The sequence below is a fragment of the Dendropsophus ebraccatus genome, chromosome 14, assembly GCF_027789765.1.
Source record: "Dendropsophus ebraccatus isolate aDenEbr1 chromosome 14, aDenEbr1.pat, whole genome shotgun sequence".
NCBI lineage: Eukaryota > Metazoa > Chordata > Amphibia > Anura > Hylidae > Dendropsophus > Dendropsophus ebraccatus.
Window position 1 is genome coordinate 65,114,540 of NC_091467.1, and position 27,095 is coordinate 65,141,634.

Here is a 27,095-nt window from a genome sequence, read left to right on the forward strand (position 1 = left end):
TATGATGTGTATATAGCAGAGCTGTCTGTGTATGATGTGTATATAGCAGAGCTGTCTGTGTATGATGTGTATATAGCAGAGCTGTCTGTGTATGATGTGTATATAGCAGAGCTGTCTCTGTATGATGTGTATATAGCAGAGCTGTCTCTGTATGATGTGTATATAGCAGAGCTGTCTCTGTATGATGTGTATATAGCAGAGCTGTCTCTGTATGATGTGTATATAGCAGAGCTGTCTCTGTATGATGTGTATATAGCAGAGCTGTCTCTGTAGGATGTGTATATAGCAGAGCTGTCTCTGTATGATGTGTATATAGCAGAGCTGTCTCTGTATGATGTGTATATAGCAGAGCTGTCTCTGTGTGATGTGTATATAGCAGAGCTGTCTCTATAATGTGTATATAGCAGAGCTGTCTCTGTAAGTGTATATAGCAGAGCTGTCTTTGTATGATGTGTATATAGCAGAGCTGTCTCTGTATGTGTATATAGCAGAGCTGTCTTTGTGTGATGTGTATATAGCAGAGCTGTCTGTATGTGTATATAGCAGAGCTGTCTCTGTATGATGTGTATATAGCAGAGCTGTCTCTGTATGATGTGTATATAGCAGAGCTGTCTCTGTATGGGCTGTTGGGCTGTTTTTATAAGTGATCGGCTAAGCTTTTCTAATCCTTGACAACCACTTAAGGGGAAATGTACTGACAACAAATTATTTCTCTGATGCATAAAAGATACATCTGGCGACCACTGAGCATCTGTTCTTACACTGGTAGTAGATTATTTCTCTTTTTGTTTGGGCAATAATCAATTAATCCATATATCATGTTTATCCAGGATTAGAAAAGACAAAGCGCCACACTGGTCCTCAGTATGTGAGTGGCATTACAATTTAGCTCCAATCAATTTAATGGAAGCGAGCTGAAACAAATCCCCCCCCCCCCCCCCCCCCCCCGACCTCAGAGCCCCCTGAAGGACGGCATACGTTACAGTCACAGGGGGTCTGAGTAATGAGACCTCCACAATCTCAGAGCCCCCTATAGGACAGTGTATATTATGGTGACAGAGGGTCTCAGTGCTGGGACCCCCATGATCTCAGAGCCTCCTGTAGGACAGTGTACATTCACTCCCTATGGGACTTGTGTATGGCACATAAAGGCCACAAGCAGCAACAATACTCACTACTACAAGACACATGTACTTTGGCAGACTGAAGAGAGTATCAGAGGTCAACTCACCTGTAGGGGTCGGCGTCTGGCAGGGGCTCTGTGCTGCTGTACGGCCGAGCTCAGCATTTCAGAGTCTGAACACTCACGTAACCTTCCCCTCCCTCTTGCTCACAGGCGGCTTCTCCCTGTAATTACATCCAGAGCTCCACCTGGACGCCTGGTGCAGCCGTATACAGAGCTCAGGGAGTGGCCACCCAGCCCGTCTCCATACCCAGCCTCTGTATATATCTATATACTGAGAGTGGCAGCCGCCTCCATACCCCGGGCTCTATATACATGTATATACTGAGAGTAGAAGCCGCCTCCATACCCTGGCCTCTGTATACATCTATATACTGAGAGCGGCAGCCACCTCCATACCCCATGCTCTACAGTCATGGCCAAAAGTTTTAAAAATGACACAAATCTAATATTTTCCCATGATCTGCTGCCATCTGGTTTTTATATGTGTTTGTCAGATGTTTTTATCACATACAGAAATATAATTGCAATCATATTATGAGTAACAAAAGCTTATACTGACAGTTAGAATGAGTTAATGCAGCAAGTCAATATTTGCAGTGTTGACCCTTCTTCCTTAGGACCTCTGCAATTCTCCCTGGCTGCTCTCAATCAACTTATAGACCAAATCCTGACTGATAGCCGTCCATTCTTGCACAATCAATGCTTGCATTTTGTCAGAATTTGTTGGTTTTTGTTTGTCCACCCGTCTCCTGATGATTGACCACAAGTTCTCAATGGGATTAAGATCTGGGGCGTCTCCAGGCCATGGACCCAAAATCTCTATGTTTTGTTCCCTGAGCCATTTAGTTATCACTTTTGCTTTATGGCAAGGTGCTCCATCATGCTGGAAAAGGCATTGTTGATGGCCAAACTGCTCTTGGGCGGTTGGGAGAAGTTGCTCTTGGAGGACATTCTGGTACCATTCTTTTTTTTTTTTTTTTTTTTTTTTTTTTAAACTGTTTATTTTGACATTTTCCATTTTATAACATCAACACAACAACAGAAAAGACACTGAGGGAGTCGAGCAGGTTCCCGGAGGGCGCACTCCGCTTAGCACACAGTGTAAACAATGCTCAGGACGAAAAACCTTATAACATGGTATCATAGTACAAGTGTACAATAAAACAACATAGGTAATGTCGGTACAGTCTTCTTGAGCCTATATGGCGATCCCCAACCTAGGGACCTGAGGAACTTATGTGCTAGGGTCTGCCCCTCAAACATAGAGGCACATTCAGCGTCGGAGCTAGTGAGCTCATACATCCAAACTTTAACAAACTATTGTGGGACATCCAACATGGGTCCCAGAAGAACAGAATAACTTAAAGTGCAGACCGACAGGGGAAACCGGAAACTAACATACATGACAAAAGACAAAAGATACACAAAGGGGAAAACCGGGAGAGGAAAGGATGGGGGAGAGGGTCACCCGAGCTGCATTAAGAAGGTGGAGGAAGGCCACATCCCAGGGGTCCCATATCTTCCTAAATGTATCTACTTGGGGGCCATTGAGGGCCGTTAAGTACTCCATGCGTCAAATGTCCATGATTTTAGCCAGGAGTTGCTCTCGGGACGGGGGGACCACCGATTTCCACATACCTGCTATCAGGCATTTAGCTGCTGTAAGAATATGTAGGAGCAATTTAGCCTTTTGCTTTAGCCTTTAGCCTTTTCCTTATGTAGATTCTTAGGAGAAATATTGAGTATATAGTGAGCTGGGTCCAGGGGTAGGTCCAGGTAGAACCGTCCTAAAAAGGTCCTTAACCGTCCACCAGTAATTTTGCAAAACCGAACAGTCCCAGAATATATGGTGTAGGGTGCCCCGGTCCCTAGAGCACCGCCAACACACCATAGAAACCTGAGGAAAGATACGGTGTAGTAAGTCAGACTTTTCTCAAAGCAGATCAGGCAATAGGTATGGGGAGGGTCTCCATTAAGTATAAAATTTTGGGTAAAATGGACATTTTTACTGCTGTTATCCTGCCAATTAAGGACAAAGGGGGAGAAGCCCACTTAGTGACCAGGCCTGAGATGTCCTTAAAAAGAGGGACGAAGTTGGCCTTGTATAGGGTACCAAAAGATGCAGTAATATTAGTCCCCAGGTACTTTAGCGATTTATCCCACCACATAAATGGGTAAGAACCCTTCAGGGATTCTACAACCGCTGTGGGTAGATTGATAGAGAGAGCTTCCGTTTTTTTCTGGTTAATCCTATAACCCGAAAGTTTCCCATAGTGCTCAAGAATTTTATTGAGATTGGGAATTGAGGTGTGTGGGTTTCCCAGTGTTAAAAGGATATCGTCTGCAAATAGAGACAATTTAAATTCCCTATCCTGCACCAAGATCCGTTGGATATCGGGGCACAATCTGATCTGAGCTGGCAGCGGCTCTATACAGAGATCAAAAAGAAGGGGCTACAGGGGACACCCCTGCCGAGTCCCATTACCAATGGCCAGCCTATTAGAAACCATGTGGGTTAGACGCACCATCGCCCCAGGAGTGGAATAGAGTGCATTAATGGCCATTTAGAACGGTCCAGAAATGCCAAAAGCTTGAAGAGTGGCCTGCATCTGCGTCTAAACCCAGAAGAAGGCCTGAGGATCCAGTTTTGTTGAGTACCTCAATAAGATCGATGGTGCGTCTAGTATTGTCTACCGCTTGTCTGGAGGCTACAAAGCCAACGTGATCCTTATGAATGAGTGTCGGCAGGAGTGACCCCAGTCTATTTGCTAGTAATTTGGTGAAAATTTTAAGTTCAGCATTAAGGAGTGAAATAGGTCTGTAGCTACCGCAGTCTGCCGGGTATTTACCCAGTTTGGGCACTACTGTGATAAAGGATTCCATCATAGTATCAGGTATAGGAGAACAAGTCAAAAAGGAGTTGTAGAAGGGCAGAAGGTGGGGTGATAATCGGTTTATGAGTGACTTGTAGTAGATATATACGTCAGCCCATCTGGGCCAGGGACCTTGCCATTCGGCAACTCTTTCAGCACCTCCAGTAATTCCTCTAGGGTTATTGGGGAGTTAAGCTCCTCCCTGTCGCTCACTGTGAGGGTGGGCAGGTGACAGAATGTCAGAAATTGGTCCAAACATTGTTGTCGGGCTTCAGGACTTGATGGTAGTTCAGAGGGAAGGGAGTAAAGGCGAGTGTAGTACTCAGCAAATAGCTCTGCTATGCGGTCGGGTGCATAATGTAGGCATCCATCGGCATCTTTCACTGCTTGAGGCGAAGCCTGGACCTTAGCATCCCTCAGCTGTAAGGCAAGTAGGGTATGCGCCTTATTGGCTTTGTCATATTTATGTCTGGAATATACTAATAATTTATTCACGTGAAGTACCACCAAGTCCTTCAGTTGGGCCCGTACTTCCACTAACTTACACAAAGCAGCGACAGAGGGGGAGATAGCCAATTTACGCTCTAGGGCTCGCATCTGGGCTAACAAATCCTTCTTCTGCAGGTTAGCATCTTTTTTTAACTTAGAAGAATGAGCTATACAGTGCCCCCTGTGTACTGACTTATGGGCCTCCCAAAGGACCGAAAGGGACGCGACACTCCCCGTATTTTCAGTGAAATAATGGCGGAGGCACTGTTTCAGGGATTCAAGGTGTGTGGGATTCTTTACTAGGAATTCATTGAGCCTCCAGTGGCATACTCTCCAATAGCCTCAGATTCCAATAGCCTCAGACCTAAGATATTACTAAAAAAAAAATCAATACGCGTATGTGTAGAGTGAACTGGGGAGTAAAACGTGTATACTTTATCTGAGGGGTTGGAAATCCTCCATAGATCATAGAGATGATGTCCACGAATAAGTTGCCGGAACCTCTGGGAGAGTTGAACTAAAGAGGATGAAGGGGGTCCCTGCTGTACAGAGAGCCTATCCATCCTCGGGGAGAGTGGCATATTAAAGTCTCCCCCAATCAGGAGCACAGGGGAGGATAGGGATTGCTGAATTTTGGAGACTTTCGACAGTAAGTGGGTAAGAAAGGGAATCTGACCAGAATTTGGGCAGTACACATTACAGAGCATTATGGGGGAATCTCTAAGACATCCCACCAGAATCACATAGCGGCCTTGAGGGTCAATGACACGTCCAGGCCCTCTCGAGTTGATCGTACCCATAGAGTGACACGTCCCAGGGTCCTGCAATAGCATCCATCAAAGCTAGAATAAAAAACACAGCGGGTGAAGTTCTTGATGATGCAATAGATTGTTGACTGAGGTGCAATCTTTCTAGCTGCGATACTCTTCCCTCTTAGGCCATTTTTGTGCAGTGTAATGATGACTGCACATGTTTCTTTAGAGATAACCATGGTTAACAGAAGAAAAACAATGATGCCAAGCACCAGCCTCCTTTTAAAGTGTCCAGTGGTGTCATTCTTACTTAATCATGACAGATTGATTTCCAGCCCTGTCCTCAGCAACACCCACCCCTGTGTTAATGGAGCAATCACTGAAACGATGTTAGCTGGTCCTTTTAAGGCAGGGCTGCAATGAAGTTGAAATGTGTTTTGGGGGATAAAGTTCCTTTTCTAGGCAAATATTGACTTTGCAAGTAATTGCTGTTAAGCTGATCACTCTTTATACCATTCTGGAGTATATGCAAATTGCCATTTTAAAAACTGAAGCAGTAGACTTTGTAAAAATAAATATTTGTATATCATTCTCAAAACTTTTGGCCATGACTGTTTATTTGATATACTGTGTATCCATCCCCAAGCCAAAATAAAGGGAGAAGAGCACAGGCTGGGACAGGCCTGTTGTAGAAATGGGGAGAGGTGAGTACTACTCATTTTACAGGGGTGTCATTTTGTGTGTCGGTCACCAAGGGAAACACCCTTTTTTCTTTCTTATTAAACATTTTAATGTTTATTTATAATAAACAGGAGATATACAAGAGCAAAAGCGACAAAAAATCTGCATGACGTCCACATAACAAAGTATACCATATGAGTAAAGAGGTAGAGAGAGAGACGTGAGATGTGTATAGCGAACATATTGGGCTTCAAAGTGATCAGCACTCAAAACAAGGGAACAGAAAGAAGGACAGAGTTATCCAAGGTTGGAACTGTATAAAACGCATGATATGGTAGATGGAAATGGGTGGGTGACGGCTACGACGAGTAGTGTATCATTGCGGGAGTATGGGGCACAGACAAGACGGAGAGGAGCCAGCCATCCCAGATTCTATGGCAGTAAAGCTACGGAGATTGACCACGGCCGTCCATAGGGGTTCAGGTAGGAAGCTATTACTGTTCTATTGAAATATAAGGACTCTGTAAACTAATGGAGGCGCTATTACTGTTCAGCGGTGCTAAGGGGAGGCTGTTTACTGTGTAATGAGATCTAATGGGGGTTTATGATGTCATTTCGGGTCATTGAACTCTACCTATATATATAAAGAAATAAAGGAAAATACGCTGTCATGTTACTGTATCCTATCTATGACTACACAACCCTTAGAGTGGTGCATTGTACTGCTGAAAACGCCTTTCTGCCATAGGAGAACCCGACGCTATATAAGCCACAATGTATAGAGATGTCCAACCGTCCAAGCATGTGTCCACCAGGCTGAGCCAAGGAACCACTCGCCACACCGTTACACCTCCGCCACCAGCTACAACTGGTTTTATTCATTCATACAGGTGCCATATTGTGACCCTCCTATCGGCATGGTGCCACAGAGCTCTGGAGCCATCGAATCAGCTTGACATGATCATAGTCAATTTTCCACTTGAATCTTTGTCCTTACAAAGTAATTTACCCAATCTAGATACATTTCCGTCCACTTGTGTTGGCCGTTTTCCCTTGATCACACCATTCTCGACTCTCTGCCCCGGTACATGAGAAAACCCAATAAGATTGGAAGATTTGGAAACCCTGGCCCAAACGAATCTAGCACCAATGACCAGGCCTTGTTCTAGATTGTTCGAATCACTTGATTTTCCCATATTAACCTGGATTTTCGGATTATATGCTGCACTAATCCAGGTAGTCTGCAGGCGTCTCAGGCGTCAACGTGGCCGCTCAGGGTGTATAAAATAAGGTGAAATATTCAGCGTCCATGGTTGACGTATAGCCGTTTTATCTGGACTCTGCTTGCTTTATGGATATCAGATGTTTATTAGTACTTGCAGATATTTCGTTATCAGGACATGTAACTTTCCTTTGTAACAGTCATAAAAGGAAAATATCTAAAAAAAAACTATGGCATGGCTACTTCCCCGTGTGAATTCTTTGATGATTAAGAAGATACGATTTGCGAATAAAACATTGCCCACACTCCAAGCATGAATATGGCCTCTCCCCTGTGTGAGTTCTCTGATGTGTGATTAGATTTGTTTTAACGCGATAACATTTCCCACACTCTGAACATGAATATGGCTTCTCCCCTGTGTGGCTCCTCTGATGCCTAACAAGATTTGATTTCTGAGTAAACGATTTCCCGCACTCGGAGCATGAAAATGGCTTTGTCCCCGTGTGAATTCTCTGATGTCTGGCGACATCTGAGATTTTGTTAAAACACTTCCCACATTCTGAACACGAGAACGGCTTCTCCCCCGTGTGACGTCTCTGGTGTGCAATAAGTGCGGATTTCAGGAAAAGACACTTGCCACAATCTGAACACGAACATGGATCCTCCGCTGTGTGAGTTCTCTGATGTTTAACAAGATCCGATTTCTGTTTAAAACATTTGTTACATTCCTTGCACAGATAAGGCTTTGTATCCAAGTGACATATCTGATGGGTAAGGAGATCCGATTCCTGCTTAAGATGTTTTCCACATTCTGAACATGAAAATGTCTCTGGACCTGTGTGAATGCTCTGATGTCTTATAAGATCTGATTTCTGGATAAAACATTTCCCACATTCTGTACATGAAAAAGGCTTCTCTCCTGGGGGAACAGCTCTTCGACGACTTTTCGTTTTCTTTGGAGGCGGTGATGTATCAGCAGATATAACCTTTATGATGATATCGGATGGTAAATCTTTGGTCTCAAGGGCTGAGGGTGAATCTGGGGGCTCTTCACATGTATCTTGTGTAGTACCACAGTCATATGCAGTAAAATCTGAAGAGGTCAGATGCCCCTCTGAGCTTCCGGTACAGTCATCTGACAAGAATACAACATATTTTATTATTTTAAGCCCATAAGGCTAGGTTCACACTGCGTTTTCAGCATCCGTTTAACGGATCAGTTTTTTGCAAAAAAACGGATTGCAAAAAACGGATGCATTTGTGGGCATCCGTTTTTGATCCGTTTTTCCATTGACCTCCATTATAAAAAAAAACGGATCAAAACGGATGCGTTTTTTTTTTACGCACAATAAAGTACTGTTGACACTACTTTTTTGACCGTTAAAACAACGGATCAGTTAAACGGATTGCAAAAACACAGTGTGAACCCACCCTAACATTATAATTTGTTATAGAGATAAATAGTTATTACTATGTCAGTGCAGGCAAAAGACATCACGATATAACAGTAGAGCGTGGACCAGTATATCATGATGTTAGGCAACCAGGCTGTTCTCTCTCCCATTCTGTGTTGAAGCCAGACTCTTTATAGGTTCACTGAAGGGGTTAATACACTAAAAGTTCTTATCTCCTCTATACAGTCTCGTTTTATGACTTCACAGCTCTAACCCATGGGACTAGTGATGAGCGAGCATGTGAGCTTGGCAACCTCAGAGGCATCCATACATGCTGCCCCTGCTGTTTCCTTTCCATTTCCGTGGTGTTTCCATCATTTTCTAAGGTTTCCAGGGTTTCACGCAACCTTCCCTGGTCCGAGCTTGGGTCCCCTGCAAAAATGCTCGAGTTTCCCATTGACTTCAATGGGGTTCGTTACTTGAAACAAGCACCCGAGTATCGGTATCAGGAAATATTTATCTCGAATAACGAGCACCCGAGCATTTTAGTACTCTCTCATCACTACATGGGACCCCTCTTTGCCTATCAGTACTGCTGCACAAACCTCCATATACTGCCGAGCATTAGAGCAGAGTTATAGCAGGTCAGACAGAAGCAGTCAATAATAACATAGTGAGGCGTCTCTGGGTCTCTTTGATTCATGGGCCCGGTCACAGCTGCCATTGTAGTGACTGCTATAGCTCCACCACCATCTGTATTTAGTGGTCACTACTGACCTGGGCAGTTTTCTGTAGATACGTCCTCTGCACACGGCTCATCATCGCTCATATATGTCTCTTCTTTTACTATTATGTTTAGATCTTTAACCTTCATAACCTGCAAGACAAAAGGTCGGACGACAGAAGTCTATCAGAAATTATCATGACCACTAATAATATAGAAAAATATAGCTGGATAAAAGAAGAACCTCGCCCTTAAGCAGCCCATATTCCAGCTACCTGATCATCCTGGGGGACATTGTGATTCTCTTCTGGACAATCCTGAGGAAGAAGAGGACGGGGACATCTCTCTGGTGTTGTTCTCTTACTGGATGTGGCTGTAGGGAACACATAGAGAGACTGACTCCATTCTGTATATAGGGAGAAATAACGGCGGGGTGTATGTAGTCCTGTCTATTACCTGGTGATGGGAGGGGCGGCTGATCCTCCATCATGGCCTCCTTGTACTGATCCTTGTGTCCTTCTACATACTCCCACTCCTCCATGGAGAAATAGAGCGCCACGTCCTGACACCTTATAGGAACCTGACACACACAATGATCACACAGTCATCCCCCCCATCCCTTCATAGCCTTCCTGTATAATGTCCCAGCATTCCCAGCAGCCTCCTTACCTCTCCAGTCAGCAGCTCCACCATCTTGTTGGTGAGTTCTAGGATCTTCTGCTCATTGATTTCCTCGTGTATCAGGGAGTGAGGTGGGGGCCCCGGGATTGTGTAATCCTGGTTATGGAGATACAGTAATACATATCACTACATACATTCCCAGAATCCCCCTCACCATCTCCAGTCATATCCATATGTTATTACATAGAGAAGAATGGTGTCATGTAACATAACTCCCAGAATCCCCCTCACCTCTCCAGTAAGCTGGAAGAATATCTCTAGGGTGAGATTCATTAAGCATTCCGCCATCTTGTCCTTATCCATCCTTGATGGCTCAATTAGGAAAATGATCTCATTCAGAAGAAATAGACTTAGCGGATCCTATATTGTAGGAACCTGAATGGAAAGAAGACGAGATAATGATAATTCACGTACATATAAAATACAATTACTGGAGATAATAAGGGAAAATATATCCAGAGATACAAACCCACCCACCGTGTTGCGTCCTCTTATGAAACTTGGTCAGGAGGGGCAGCAATGACCTCAGTATAAAGCAGTGATCTTGGTAAAGCACCTAATATGCTCAGATAGAGACTTCTTAAATCCCGTCACTTGGGATCAAAACAAGTAAAAATCATCCTGTAGCTATTCAACTATACAGTTGAAACATAAAGTCTTATATATTGATCACTGTATACAACTCACCCCTCCATTATAATTCTAAGTTACAAAAGTTTTTTGACAGCAGACACTCCCCATTTTGTCACTTTAGAAGGATCCTCATTCCTCATCCCCTTCAACCCTTCATGAAGCTGGAAAGTGAAACTCGTCGGGCATTAGTACAGCTTGGGATTACTGTGATTCTGATTTGTTATTACGCAAGTACTAGTATTGTAAGCTTTAAAAATTAAACAGGTAAATAGTTTTTTTTAGTCCAGTCTCCACCCAGCACCTGCCTTTTCTTTCTACGATTCTACTGTTTGTACTGCAGCTGTTATTTTTTTTATAGCGTTCTCCTGTTCGACCCCTGATGAAGCCAGAAGGTGAAACTAAGTGGGCATTATACTGTAGCCTGCAACCACTGTGATTCTAGTCTGTCATAAAAGTTTTAGTTCTATATAAAGCTAAATGAGGGAAATTGTCTGATTCTGATTCTCAAAAATAACAAGTGAATTTATTTTCATGTTCTGAGGATTGAAGGAACTATGGCTACATTCACACGTCTGTTGTCCTGTCCACAGTTGCATAAGTCATCTTCAGTGTAAAAAAAAAAAACCACAAAATATTGTGATTGTAAGGAACTAAAAATGCTATAAGGGAAACATATAAACGGAATAAAGGTACTGCAACTACTATGCTGGAGTTTACAGCATAATATGTAACCCCTTCCTCCGGCATACATTCTGGGCCATAATGCCCAAGTAATTTTTTGTTGTTGTTTTTTTCATGGAAGCCTCCGAAGCAATGTAACTTATTTTTCTATTGACATAGCCAATAGAATAGGGAATATTTTTTGATGGACAACTTGTACTTTTTATTGAATATATATGACTTATTCATTTTATTTTCTAGTGGATTAACAAAATACAACAATCCTAGTTTTATTTATTAATATTTTGTTCTACTGTGTTCACTGTATGGAATAAATAATATTAAATTGTTCTGGTCGTTACAGATGTGGCGATACCTGATATGTGTATTTTTTTTTTTTTTGTTATATGTAAAAAAAAAAAAAAAGGCAAGATAAAGGGAATTTTTTTTTTTTGAGGGATGGTGGTGATTTTTTTAAATTAAATTTTATTTATATAGTTTTTGTTTGTTTACAGTGATCATTATATCACTATTATAATTCGTTGCACTAGTCACACTAGTGCGGTGTACAGAGCCTGTCAGCGTTATACTGTCAGGCAGTGTATCTGGCATCTAGCAGGGTGTTTAGGCATCTATGGCAGGCTCCCTTCCAGCTGCCATGGAGATGCATCGGCCCCAAAGATCCTGTCATCTGGATGGATATCGTACAGCACTCTACGTGTTGTGGTCACGATCTGACTGCAGCATGTAAAGGGTTAATCTACCAGGAACAGAGGTAGATATATAGTATGGGGGAGATTTATCAAACATGGAGTAAAGTGAAACTGGCTCAGTTGCCCCTAGCAACCAATCAGATTCCACCTTTCATTCCTCACAGACTCTTTGGAAAATGAAAGGTGGAATCTGATTGGTTGCTAGGGGCAACTGAGCCAGTTTTACTGTACACCATGTTTGATAAATCTCCTCCAGTGAGTATACAGTAAAACAAGTAAGTAGTACATGCCCTATGATGATGTCACTGAAGAAGACGACTTCTCCCGCAAAAAACCGACGGGAAGATGTATGATGCTGTCTTATTGTGAGATGGTCTCTTTTGCCCATAGCAACCAATCACAGCCCAGCTTTCATTTTACCAGAGCAACATAAGAAATGAAAGCTGAGCTCTGGTTGGTTGCTACGGGCAACAGCGAGAATCTCACTAATCTCCCCCTAGGTCTTATTCGGTTATGTGGATGTGAACAAAAGTAAAAATTAAAAGATTAATTTCTGTGAATGCGACATGATGAAAAACGGCAAACTAATCAGAAATGGGAGGGGTGATGTCTCCGGTAATTAAAGGGGTTAGTAACATACCTGAGCTGTAGGGAACCGTGTGGCAGCTCTGTGGTTACAGGACCTGCGATGATATCACGGTCATGTGACCAGGCAGTGAGAGGGAGGAGTCTAAGAATCACATGATCAGGTTCTGCCGTGGTTGTTGTGCGGTTACCAGACCTGCAGTGATGTCACGGTCATGTGATCAGTTGGGTGTAGGGGGAGGAGATAAAGGACTACAAGATCTGTACAGCTGTTACAGGACCTGCAGTGATGTCACAGTCATGTGATCAGTCACAGAGGGGAGGAGACAGGGATCACGTGATCAGAGTGCGGGGCTGCTGGATGACCTGATGGGGGACATTTACTATGGAGTCTAAGCTGTGCGACCCAGCCGAATATTAACAAACTCTTCATAAATTTGTGAATAGAGTAGCGGCAAACATATTCCCACGGTACTGACCAGACGGAGGCGACTTTTTAAAAATTTGCAAATTATAAGTTGGGGGCAAGTCCCAGATTCTGCAATATTTGGGTGAATACTCAAAACAGGCAGATTAAAAAAAAAGTCGTCTAAAAATATTCACCCGTCGAATACTGGTTCATAAATAGAACTTAGACCAAAAATGGGCAAAAAATCTAATTATTCACCTAAAAATAGGTGCAAAGCTCAGGATGTGTGTACAGTGTGTATGTAGCAGAGCTGTGTGTACAGTGTGTATGTAGCAGAGCTGTGTGTACAGTGTGTATGTAGCAGAGCTGTGTGTACAGTGTGTATGTAGCAGAGCTGTGTGTACAGTGTGTATGTAGCAGAGCTGTGTGTACAGTGTGTATGTAGCGGAGCTGTGCGTGTTGTATATTAGGGCAGCATAACTGTGTGATGTGCTTGTAGCAGTACGGTGTGTCTTGAATATGTGTATATAGCAGAGCTGTGTGTGATGTGCATGTAGCAGAGCTGTTTCTCGTAATTTGCATGTAGCAGAGCTGTGTGTGATGAGCAGATAGCAGAGCAGTGCCTGGTGATGTGCATGTAGCAGCTGTGTCTGGTGATCAGGATGTGTGTACAGTGTGTATGTAGTGGAGCTGTGCGTGTTGTATATTAGGGCAGCATAACTGTGTGATGTGCATGTAGCAGTACAGTGTGTCTTGAATATGTGTATTTATTATTATTAATAATAATAATATGCTGTATCTGCTGGTGATGTGCATGTAGCAGAGCTGTATCTGCTGGTGATGTGCATGTAGCAAAGCTGTATCTGCTGATGATGTGCTTGGTGATGTGCATGTAGCAGAGCTGTGCCTGGTGATGTGCATGTAGCAGAGCTGTGCCTGGTGATGTGCATGTAGCAGAGCCGTGCCTGGTGATGTGCATGTAGCAGAGCTGTATCTGCTGATGATGTGCTTGGTGATGTGCATGTATTAGAGCTGTATCTGCTAATGATGTGCATGTAGCAGAGCTGTGCCTGGTGATGTGCATGTAGCAGAGCTGTGCCTGGTGATGTGCATGTAGCAGAGCCGTGTCTGGTGATGTGCATGTAGCAGAGCTGTATCTGCTGATGATGTGCATGTATTAGAGCTGTATCTGCTAATGATGTGCATGTAGCAGAGCTGTGTCTGGTGATGTGCATGTAGAAAAGCTGTGTCTGGTGATGTGCATGTAGCAGAGATGTGTCTGGTGATGTGCATGTAGCAGAGCCGTGTCTGGTGATGTGCATGTAGCAGAGCTGTATCTGCTGATGATGTGCTTGGTGATGTGCATGTATTAGAGCTGTATCTGCTGATGATGTGCATGTATCAGAGCTGTGTCTGGTGATGTGCATGTATCAGAGCTGTGTCTGGTGATGTGCATGTAGCAAAGCTGTGTCTGGTGATGTGCATGTAGCAAAGCTGTGTCTGGTGATGTGCATGTAGCAGAGCTGTGCCTGATGATGTGCATGTAGCAGAGCTGTGCCTGGTGATGTGCATGTAGCAGAGCTGTGCCTGGTGATGTGCATGTAGCAGAGCTGTGCCTGGTGATGTGCATGTAGCACAGCTGTGTGTGTGTGATGCGCAGATAGCAGAGATGTGTCTGATGATGTGCATGTAGCAGCACTGAGACTCCCCCGGAGCCCTAAGCAAAGGGGGACATGACTTTGGGAGAGAGGGGGCTATAGCTCCAGCAGTCTTGTCTGTATATACATTTAAGTACAGGAGCCCCCTAAGGGCTCATGCACACTGAGCAAAAGACGAGGAATTAGGGTATATGCACACTGAGCAATTCTCGAGGAATTGAAGCAGAAAGTTTTCAGACAGAATTCAAGCAGAATTTCAGCCCCCCATTGACTTCTATAGGATTCCTCTAGCAGATCTAAAGCAGAAAATTCAGCAGTGTGAAAAACAGAGCAGAAAACCCATTGAACACAATGGGACTTTGCTCTGTACATATTTTACGGGAGGAATTTCAAGCTGAAATACCTCACCTAATTCCTCGCCTTTTCCTCAGTGTGCACGTACCCTCATTGTGTTCAATGAGATTTCCACTCTGTTGTTTACACTGCAGAATTTCCAAGCAGAATTTTCTGCCGCAGATCTGCTTTCCGCCCAAGGGTATGTGCACACTGAGGAAAAGGCGAGGAATTAAGCTTGAAATTGAGCTTGAAATTCCTCCCGTAAAAAATGTACAGAGCAAAGTCCCATTGTGTTCAATGGGTTTTCTGCTCTGTTGTTCACACTGCAGAATTTACGAGCAGAATTTTCTGCTGTAGATCTGATAGAGGAATCCTATAGTAGTCAATGGGGGGCTTAAATTCTGCTTGAAAACTTTCTGCTTCAATTCCTCGAGAATTGCTCAGTGTGCACATACCCCAAAGAAGTAACATGTCACTTTTTTTGGAAGAATCTGCTAGAGGAATCCTATAGAAGTCAATGGGGCTTGAATTCTGCTTGCATTCCACTTGAGTTCACCTCAAATTCAGGTCATCGTCATTGTTACGTCAATTCTTTTGGCGGAATGCGGAATCAGCCGTCGAAAAGGTGCGCGGCGGTGAGCACGTACAGACGACGGAATTCCGCGGAATTTATCCGCAAGAATTCCGTAGTCTGAACCCACCCTTATTCTGCTCAGAACAGAATAGAAGAATTTCAAGCAGAAATTCCTCGTCTTTTGGAACTCCAGATAAGGAAAACCTTTTTTCTTTTAAAAGTACATTAAAAGTTAAATATATGTGTCTATATAATGTTTTACCATATCTGTGCGGTTCTGCCACACTGGCAGCTGACCGACATCCAAGAAGTGACGAAAACTGGCCTCTGTGCCAATCCACATTGTCCCCTGCTCCCACTGCTCTTCCCCCTCAAGAGACAGAGATTCCATGCTTCCGTCTCGCATTGTGTGTGTTTGATGAGCACAGACTGATGATGCAGACAGGGGGCAGGGCGTGATGTCACAGGAGGCTTGGCTGGATCCTCCAATCCCCTGAGTGATTCACCATCTCTGACCAGACAGAAGCAGGTGCTGAAACTTCACTGATTGTGCAAAACTCTGCAGTGAAATTAAAGAAGTTCAGCCAAAAGTATTTTTTAATATGTTATTAAAGTTCCTAATGTACACTAATTATGGGAAATGCACGTATACTGCTATTTCCTTTAATTTAGTAGATCAGGCTGGGTTCTGATTTTGTAGAGAACCGTGACGTCACAAATCAGTTGTAATTCCAGAGTGTCCAGCAGGGGGTGCCCTATATGTAGAAGCCTATGGCACGGTATTGTGTCTATGGAAGGAAGTGTATGTAAAGTAATGTATGTACACTATGCTTTATTGATTGAATACATTTATGGAATACTTTGGGGAGCAAGTGTCCTTGCTCCCCAAAGTATTCCATAAATGTATTCAATCAATACATTTGGAGGGCACCGAGAAAGGAGGAAGAGAGGTGCCTGTGCATCTAACTACCTCCCTCTTCACTCCCTGCTTGGTGCTATGAGACACATATACACTGAATTACTCCTCCCATCATCTGCTCATAGTATGAGATGATGGGGGAGTAGTACCAGAGCCAGGGGCGGCGGTGAGCTCTGCAGTCCCCGGCAGGGGATGTGAACTGCAGTGCAGGGGCGGCGGCAGGTGGTGCTGGGGATAGCTCTGGTACTACTCCTCCATCATCTGCTCATACTATGAGCAGATGATGGGGGAGTAGTACAGTGCTTATGTGGCAGTGATGGCGGCAATGGGGGGAGGGCTCTGTGCCCTCTAAATGTATTGATTGAATACATTTAAAAAATACTTTGGGGAGCAAGGACACTTGCTCCCCAAAGTATTCCATAAATGTATTCAATCAATAAAGCATAGTGTGTATTACATTACTTTACATACACTTCCTTCCATAGACACAATACCGTGTCATAGGCTTCTACATATAGGCTGCCCCCTGCTGGACACTCCATAGGAGTTACAACTGATTCATGAAGTCACGCTTTTTTTTTTTTTTTTAAATCTGAACCCAGTCTGATCTACTAAATTAAGAGAAATAGCAGTATATGTTCATTTCCAATAATTAATGTACTGTAATGAATTTGTTTAACTTTCCATAAGTAATAACATATTAAAAAATACTTCTCCTATGGCTATGTTCGCTTATGTTGGAGTCTGATTGCAGTACTGCAGCATCTGCACAAAAATGATGCAGTTACACAATTAAATGATGCTAAACAGCAGAGAGGATAAGAGTCGGCACTGCCAATCCCACCTGGACAAAACACAGGCATAAACAGTATATCCCATGTAAGATAATATCGGATAAAGTCCTTATTGTGGGGCTCAACTTCAAAGATAAAAGATGCTTGATCATAATATGTGCGTAGAGATGAAAAGAAAAACAAATTAAATTCAAAAAGTTCTTTACTTTATTCCATTATGTGCATTACAGGTAGAGAATACAGTGTGCTGTGTGGTGTTACAGGTAGAGAATACAGAGTGCTGTGTGGTGTTACAGGTAGAGAATACAGAGTGCTGTGTGGTGTTACAGGTAGAGAATACAGCGTGCTGTTACAGGTAGAGAATACAGTGTGCTGTGGGTTGTTACAGGTAGAGAATACTGTGTGGTGTTACAGGTAGAGAATACAGTGTGCTGTGTGGTGTTACAGGTAGAGAATACAGTGCTGTGTGGTGTTACAGGTAGAGAATACAGAGTGCTGTGTGGTGTTACAGGTAGAGAATACAGTGCTGTGTGGTGTTACAGGTAGGGAATACAGTGTGCTGTGTGGTGTTACAGGTAGAGAATACAGTGTGCTGTGTGGTGTTACAGGTAGAGAATACAGAGTGCTGTGTGGTGTTACAGGTAGAGAATACAGCGTGCTGTTACAGGTAGAGAATACAGTGTGCTGTGGGTTGTTACAGGTAGAGAATACTGTGTGGTGTTACAGGTAGAGAATACAGTGTGCTGTGTGGTGTTACAGGTAGAGAATACAGTGCTGTGTGGTGTTACAGGTAGAGAATACAGTGCTGTGTGGTGTTACAGGTAGAGGATACAGCGTGCTGTGTGATGTTACAGGTAGAGAATACAGCGTGATGTGTGGTGTTACAGGTAGAGAATACATAGTGCTGTGTGGTGTTACAGGTAGAGAATACAGCGTGCTGTGTGGTGTTACAGGTAGAGAATACAGCGTGCTGTGTGGTGTTACAGGTAGAGAATACAGCGTGCTGTGTGGTGTTACAGGTAGAGAATACAGCGTGCTGTGTGGTGTTACAGGTAGAGAATACAGTGCTGTGTGGTGTTACAGGTAGAGAATACAGTGTGCTGTGTGGTGTTACAGGTAGAGAATACACTGTGCTGTGTGGTGTTACAGGTAGAGAGGCAATGACATAATAAATTATTGCAATTAATTCACTAACACAATGAAGCTGCAATGTGTGAACACAGCCTAGATGTTCTGCAACTGTTTAGTGCGGGGAATGGGCAGGGTGGAAGACTGCGATAAACAGCTGAGGGAAAACATTGTATTCTGGGACCTGTAGTACTGTGTACATCAACCAGGAGATACAGCCACAAAAACACAAAACAAAAACACCCAAAGCAAATGGATTTTTGGTAGTTTAATAACTGAGTTAGACAGGTAAGCAATGCTAGGCCATTTGGTTCTGCAGCAGGTTCATTAAGGGAAGGGGGGGGGGGGGGGACTTTTTGTATGAGTTAAAAATATTACTTTTATGGTAGTCGTTTTGGAGAAATGTTCTGTACTTGCTACTGGTGGCGGACCCATGTCATGCTGCGGAAAGAAGTTTTTCAAATTTTCTTTTACACTTTGTTTTAGTCCCTATAGGGGACTATTACGAGCAATCATTGGATTTCGTGTACTTTTCAATGCCAGTATTATCAGAGCTCTACTCCTAGAGTCTATGAGCGGACTGATGATGTGTCTGCATGGAGATACAAGACCTCCTGCAGTTAGGGAAACCTAACAGGACCCCTGCAGCGACCCTGCGAGGATCCTGATTGGTCAGGGACAAAAACTGCCCCTGACACTAACATTTAAATGGCACAATGGCCGTATTTAAGGGGTCTTGACGACACCACAATCTCATTTAAGGGATTGTTCACCAAAAATGTTATTCTTTCCAATCAACTTGTACCCGAGATTGGTCATTTACTTCTATTGAAAAATCTAAATTTTTCTTGTACTTATCAGCTGCTGTAAGTCCTGCAGGAAGTGGTGTATTCTCTCCAGTCTGACACAGTGCTCTCTGCTGCCACCTCTGTCCATGTCAGGAACTGTCCAGAGCAGGACAGGTTTTCTATGGAGATTTCCTGCTGCTTCTGGACAGTTCCTGACATGGACAGAGGTGGCAGCAGAGAGCACTGTGTCAGGCTGAAGAGAATACACCACTTCCTGCAGGACATACAGCAGCTGATAAGTACTGGAAGACTGGAGATTTTTAATAAAATTAACTTACAAATCTCTGGCACTTTCTGGCACCAGTTGATTTGAAAGAAAACATTTTGGGCGAACTACCACTTTAACTGTGTGGACCCGGCTGCTGATAGCAGGCAGTCCCCAGTCCCTGAACTGGTATGTCATAATCCAGGAAGTCATTGACTTCCATGATGTAACCTGTACACTGTTTTTCAGGAAGGGATTAACTGTTCACAGTAACAGGAACTGTGACCAGAGGGCCCAAGATTTTGAAGGCCTTTGTATACAAGCTCTGACCAGATCCATCGGGCCATAATACAGACCTCATTCAAGTCACTGGATCTTCTCATCTAACATGGTCCCATTTTATTCCTCTATTTCTATTCCTTTATTCCATTTTGTCATTTTGTTACCAAAAAATAATAGCTACTTTCCCATATGAATTTTTTGATGATTAAGAAGATAGGATTTGTGAGTAAAACTTTCCCCACATTCAGAACATGAAAATGGCTTCACCCCTGTGTGAGTTCTCTGATGTGTAAGAAGACTTTCTTTCTGGACAAAACATTTCCCACATTCAAAACACAGAAATGGCTTCTCCCCTGTGTGAATTCTCTGATGTAAAAGAAGATGTGATCTTTGGACAAAACACTTCCCACATTCTGAACATGGAAATGGTTTCTCTCCTGTGTGAGTTCTATAATGCCTTTGAAGATGTGAAATGCGGTTAAAACATTTTTTACATTCTGCACATGAAAATGGCTTTTCCCCTGTGTGAATTCTCTGATGTGTAAGAAGATTTGGTCTCTGGCTAAAACATTTCCCACATACTGGACATTGAAATGGCTTCTCTTCAGAGTGAGTTTGACAATGTCTTCGAAGATCTGCTTTCCGGTTAAAACTTTTTTTACATTCTGTACATGAAAATGGCTTTTCCCCGGTGTGAATTCTCTGATGCGCAATAAGAGCTGCTTTCTGGGCAAGACATTTCCCACATTCTGAACATGAATATGGATTTGCCCCTGGGTGGATTCTCAGATGTTTAAGAAAAGCCGCTTTCCAGAAAAAACCTGTTCCACACTCTGAACATGTATATAGTCTTTCACGTCTGGGACCTCTAAGTTGCTTCTCTGGCTGTAATGATGGGACGGAGGATGGGACCTGTTGTTGTATAGTACCAGTTGTTGTATAGTCTGTGGGTATAGCTGAGATTACGCCATACTCTTCATTAGTATCTTCTACTTTCACACATGATATCAGCTTCTCCTCTGAGCTCCCAGTACAGCCGTCTGCCAAAAATACAACTCACTTTTTTTACAATTACAATTTTACAATTATTTTTTTTTACTATAACCGTAAAATTATTTTGCTATTTCATAACATAATTCCATTATGAACTATGACGGTGTAGTCGCAACAGACTTCAATCTGATATGGACAGAGGAGGCAGCAGGGAGCACCGAGTCTGACTGGAAAGAATCACCACTTCCTGCAGGGCATACAGCAGCTAATAAGTACTGGAAGACTGAATATTTTTCTTTTTAAATAGAAGTAATTTTACAGATCTGTATAATTTAAGTTAAAATGATATTTTCCTGAGTAACCCTTTAAGAGGTGACCTGTAGAAACTAGACACTGTTAGAATGGCAGCACTGGGGACATGCGGCACCGAGTACTGTTTAGCTCAACCTGTACACTAAAAAAAAAATATCTCATCATAAAATGACCTATTGTTAAATATAGTTTTTACAGTAAATGTTATGCCTGTTGGGACCTCGGCTCGTGATATACGGCGAGACTGTGCTCTTAGCCATGAATTTCTAGTCTGTTATATTTGCAGCTCTGGTGATTGATACTGCACCACACCCAGCTCCCTGTCAGTTCCCTCTGGTCATTTAACAGTTTGTTATGCTAGGTGGATGACACGCTGCCTTTCCCCTCCCCCTCGTCATTTTGTGTGCCTGTGCTGGACTGGGTCTCTGGCCTCCTATAAAGTGTTCATTTGTCCTATAGTCTTAGCTGGCTATTAGTCTTTACTTAAAGGAGAAGTCCGGCCAAAATTAATTTTTGATATGTTGTTACTTATGAAAAGTTATACAAATTTCTAATGTACATTAATTATGGGAAATGCACATATACTGCTATTTCCCTTAATTTAGTAGATCAGGAAGTGTTAGAAATATCTCTGAAGAAGTGACGTCACGACCCAGGGTGTAATTCCTATGGAGTGTCCAGCAGGGGGCGCTCTCTATATAGAAGTCTATGGGACTTTATTGTTTCTATGGGTTTCTATGTAATGTAATGTAATGTAATGTAATGTAGTGTACAGTGCTTTATTGAATGAATACATCTATGGAATACTTTGGGGAGCAAGTGTCCTTGCTCCCCAAAGTATTGCATAAATGTATTCATTCAATACATTCAATACACAGTAAGCCCGCCGATCCGCCGCATTCCCGCCGATCCGCCACACGCTGATCCGCCGCATTCCCGCCGATCCGGACCATATACATTGAACTACAGCTCCCATCATCTGCTTCTAGTATGAACAGGTGATGGGAGCTGTAGTTGGGTAAGGGATATCACATGCCGCCGGGCCCAGGGGGGAGCCGATCAGTACACAGGAGCGCTCCCCCCTCCTCCTCCTCCTTCCGTGATAACTTCCGCCTATAGCACTGCTGAGTCCCTGCCTGGCCGCCGCTCTCCGCTCACATATACCGGCTCCCGGCATCAGCGCGGACACCAGGATGCATCGGGAGCCGGTATGTATGGGGGGGAGAGCGGAGAGCGGCGGCCAGGCAGGGACTCAGCATTGGTATAGGCGGAAGTTATCACGGAAGGAGGAGGAGGAGGAGGAGCTGCTGCGCCCGGCGGCATGTCATATCCATTACCCAGCTACAGCTCCCATCACCTGTTCATACTAGAAGCAGATGATGGGAGCTGTAGTTCAATGTATATGGTCCGGATCGGCGGGAATGCGGCGGATCAGCGTGTGGCGGATCGGCGGGAATGCGGCAGAAATTCGGCGGAAATGCGGCGGATCGGCGGGCTTACTGTGTATTGAATGTATTGAATGAATACATTTATGCAATACTTTGGGGAGCAAGGACACTTGCTCCCCAAAGTATTCCATAGATGTATTCATTCAATAAAGCACTGTACACTACATTACATTACATTACATTACATAGAAACCCATAGAAACAATAAAGTCCCATAGACTTCTATATAGAGAGCGCCCCCTGCTGGACACTCCATAGGAATTACACCCTGGGTCGTGACGTCACTTCTTCAGAGATATTTCTAACACTTCCTGATCTACTAAATTAAGGGAAATAGCTCTATATGTGCATTTCCCATAATTAATGTACATTAGAAATTTGTATAACTTTTCATAAGTAACAACATATCAAAAATTAATTTTGGCCGGACTTCTCCTTTAAGCGTGCTCAGCGTACCCCTGTTGCTTAATTCTTCATTGTTATACCTGCCTTCTCCTGACCTCGGCTCTTTTCCCTATTTGAATCCTGATTTTGTGCTGTTTGGTGTGGCCCCGGCCTGTATGACTATCCTTTGGTGTCTGTCTTGTCTCTGTTCCATGTTTTCACCATATCCTCAGGTAATGGACCGTCACCGTGGTTATCCGCAGCTGCCTAGGGCGGTTTTAGGCAAGTAGGAGGGACAGCTGGGTGGGACAAGACTAGGGCTTACTTTCTGTGCCCTTCCCCTGTCTCTTCTCTTACCATATTCCACCTCTGGTTGTGAAGGCAAATATATTTTTTAAGAATTTTTGCTAATGTTTTTTTTTTCCTTTTTACTATCTGTTTTCTAGAATAATCCTGAAATCTTGTAGTGTACATACTAACCACTAGACCTAAAGCTAAGCTGAGACTTCCTGTTCTGTAAAGATCACTTTCTAGCAGTGTCCTCCTTATCACAGAGTACAGCGACAGGTGACACCAGTATATAGATAACAGGGGTACACACAATAGCTGCTGCTTACAACTCAGTGCCCCCCTCCTTGTACTGTAGAATGACCTTCATAAAAGTTAATGACATCATGTGACACTTTGCACATGGGGGCCACATTCTGCTCATCTGGTGGCTGCTTGTAACGCCACCGCTGGGGGCGCCATACAGGTCCAGCACCTGTTTGCCACTGCTACCCTGACATTCCTCTACTATGCTCCATGCTCATTCTAGAGCTGCTTATCTCCACCAGCCTCATGTCTTCAGGCATCTTCTTCCTCCTTCTGATCCCTGCTGCAGTAATACCTTTGGCTAATAAGGTGCTCTGGCCACCTGATACTACCATCTGCCTATCCAGAGCCACCTGACCCTATTTAAACTAGCTCCACTTGTTCTGCCCTGCCTGAGCGTTGTTGCATTCTAGCACACATAGCAAACGTATCTGTCTGTTGTTTCTGCTGAATTCCCATGTATCCTGTACCCTTTGCCTCTCTTGTTGCCAATTAGCATTGTCTGACCTGCCACTGAGGCCGCCTGCCCCGATTCTTTGCCTGTCTGACTACGATTTCTGCCTCATCCCGGGTACTGTGCTGACTTTCCTGCTGACCCTGAATACTGAGCCTGTTCCTTGATATCTTAATAGCATAATGGCCTTGTGTATGTACCCGTGTCTATTACCTGGTGATGTGAGGGGCGCTTCTCAGTGCAGCCTCTTTTTTTTTTAGGACTTGACCTCTAACCTGTGAGTCACCTCCTATCCTGTCAGGTGTATATAGTCAGCCTTAAAATAGTGAGAAGCCTCTGGGTCCTGCTGCAGCGGCCACTGCTGTGACTGCTAGTGCTACAGTACTGGCTGTAAATCTTTTCTGTAGTCAGTGGTCACTACTCACCTGGGCGGCGGTCACCTGTAGGAACGTCCTCTGTACACGGCTCATAATCGCTCCAGTATGGCTCTTCTTTTATTATTATGGTCGAATATTTACCCTGGTTCAAAAACTGCAAGACAAAGGTCAGACAGAAGAAGTCACGCAGAATGTTTTATAGGAGCAGAAATTATTACAAGCATGACCACCAATAATATATAAACCATTTAATATAAGACAGGACCGGACACAAGCCCCTCACAGCCCCTCTACACATCACAGGGAAGACATCATGGAGCCTCATCTCCAGCTACCTGATCATCCTGGGAGACATTGTGATTTTCTTCTGGACAATCCTGAGGAAGAAGAGGACGGGGACTTCTCTCTGGTGTTGTTCTCTTACTGGTTGTGACTGTAGGGAACACATAGAGAGACTGACTCCATTCTGTATATAGGGAGAAATAACGGCGGGGTGTATGTAGTCCTGTCTATTACCTGGTGATGGGAGGGGCGGCTGATCCTCCATCATGGCCTCCTTGTACTGATCCTTGTGTCCTTCTACATACTCCCACTCCTCCATGGAGAAATAGAGCGCCACGTCCTGACACCTTATAGGAACCTGACACACACAATGATCACACAGTCATCCCCCCCATCCCTTCATAGCCTTCCTGTATAATGTCCCAGCATTCCCAGCAGCCTCCTCACCTCTCCAGTCAGCAGCTCCACCATCTTGTTGGTGAGTTCGAGGATCTTCTGCTCATTGATTTCCTCGTGTATCAGGGAGTGAGATGTGGGCCTCGAGATGGTGTAATTCTGGTTATGGAGATACAGTAATACATATCACTATATACATTCCCAGAATCCCCCTCACCTCTCCAGTCATATCCATCTGTTATTACATGGAGAAGAATGGTGTCATGTGACATCACTCCCAGAATCCCCCTCACCTCTCCAGTAAGCTGGAATAGTATCTCTAGGGTGAGATTTATTATCCTCTCCGCCATCTTGTCCTTATCCATCCTTGATGAGTCAATTAGGAAAATGATCTCATTCAGAAGAAATAGACTTAGCAGATCCTATATTGTAGGAACCTGAATGGAAAGAAGACGAGATAATGATAATTCACATACAAATGAAATATAAAAAAGATAAAAAAGGAAAACATTTCCAAAAGTGTTGCTGTCATATTTTATATTTTTGTGTGGATTGAGCCACCATTTGAATAACTTGGCAGCAACGCAATATTTGCAGCGTCCCACCGTGTTGCGTCCTCTTATGATGCTCGGTCACAAGGTGCAGCAGTGACCTCGGAACAATAATGTTATATTTTAATAGACCGGACAATTCCGCACGCTACGATATGTAATATGTTTATTTATATTTTAGGGTACAAACACACACCGTATACGCAGCGTATTTACTGCTGCAATACGTAGCAGATTAGATCTAAATAACTGAACATTGCATCAAATCTGCACCATTAAATCTGCTGCAGATCTGCTGCGTATCTGCTGCATATACAGTGTGTGTGTTTGTACCCTTATAATTATAATTTTATAATTGGCAAGGGGGTCTTTTAAACTTTTATTGGGAGGGGGATTATAAGGTTTTTTTTTTATACTTTTATAAAACTTTTTTATTACACTTTTTTAAACACTTTTATTTACTGTAAAAGATGCAATCATTAGATTGCATATACTGATCTATGCTATGCCATAGCATAGCATAGATCAGTGCTATCGGCGATCTATGTATAGAGCCTGCCTGAGAGCAGACTCTACACATAGATCGCCAAACCGACAGGACGGAGGTAAGGAGCTTAACCCCGCCTGACTGAACATGCGATCGGGGGTCCGGATCACTCAGTGATAGATGCTTGGTCACCGAGCACCTTAAACGCAGCGATCGCTATAGATCGCAGTGTTTAAGGGGTTAATGAGAGTCAGCTGCGGCATCGCAGCTGACTCTCATTACGTTCAGACCTAGACATTAATGTGAGCGGGATCGCTCTCACTTCAGCGCTCCCGCTCACATCAGAGAGCCTCGTCAGTACAGGAACATATATATACAGATTACTGATGGGAAGGGGTTAAGAAAACAAAACAAAACACGAGCTTCATAAGTCTACAGCATAATTAAAAAAAACAAAAAAAAAACACACAAAAGTTAAGATTGATGGAGTCTGAGAAACTGAGGCAGGGACCTGATGGTATGAATGTGCTGTCAGCTGTTCTGACAGCTCATTCATTCTATAACGCATTACAGCACGGATCATGTGCTGTAATGTATTATGGATGGACCTGTAAAGTGAAAGTTAAACACACACACAATTACACACATTAATAAATAAACAAATAAATAAGTTAAATTAATTAAATAAACACATTCCCCATCCCCCTTTATAAATGATCTCCTATAAATGAGATACATATATTTGGTATTACCTGTTACATTATCCCGCCCTATTAACGCCGTAAAATAAACAAATAAAAAAGTAACCAAAATGACATTTTTTGTTAATCCCGCCCCCTGAAAAATATAGATAAAAGCTATCAAAATGTCACATGTACCCAAAAGGTGTGCCACTAAAAGCATCAGCTTATACCGCAAATAGAAAGCCCTCACATAACTCCATTGGTGAAGACACAAACTGTTTTTATAGTATAAATGCCATAAAGTATAACTAAAGCTATATAAAATGGATATCGCTGTAATCGCACCGGCCTGACGAATAACGATAACATGTCATATGTAACGTATAGT

General features: G+C 43.3%; 1 protein-coding gene across 1 annotated transcript in view; it reads right to left on the minus strand.

The window, feature by feature from the left end:
• The window catches only part of LOC138771907 (uncharacterized), a 61,025-nt gene that overhangs the window by 12,944 nt on the left and 20,986 nt on the right, over positions 1-27,095 (minus strand). The window contains 15 exon segments of the mRNA XM_069951909.1: positions 4,169-4,677; positions 5,345-5,390; positions 7,447-8,338; positions 9,375-9,474; positions 9,597-9,694; positions 9,778-9,901; positions 9,991-10,098; positions 10,234-10,362; positions 15,581-15,704; positions 19,928-20,786; positions 24,357-24,462; positions 24,644-24,741; positions 24,825-24,948; positions 25,038-25,145; positions 25,280-25,408. Of these exon segments, the coding sequence (XP_069808010.1) occupies positions 4,169-4,677; positions 5,345-5,390; positions 7,447-8,338; positions 9,375-9,474; positions 9,597-9,694; positions 9,778-9,901; positions 9,991-10,098; positions 10,234-10,362; positions 15,581-15,704; positions 19,928-20,786; positions 24,357-24,462; positions 24,644-24,741; positions 24,825-24,948; positions 25,038-25,145; positions 25,280-25,408 (3,554 nt within the window).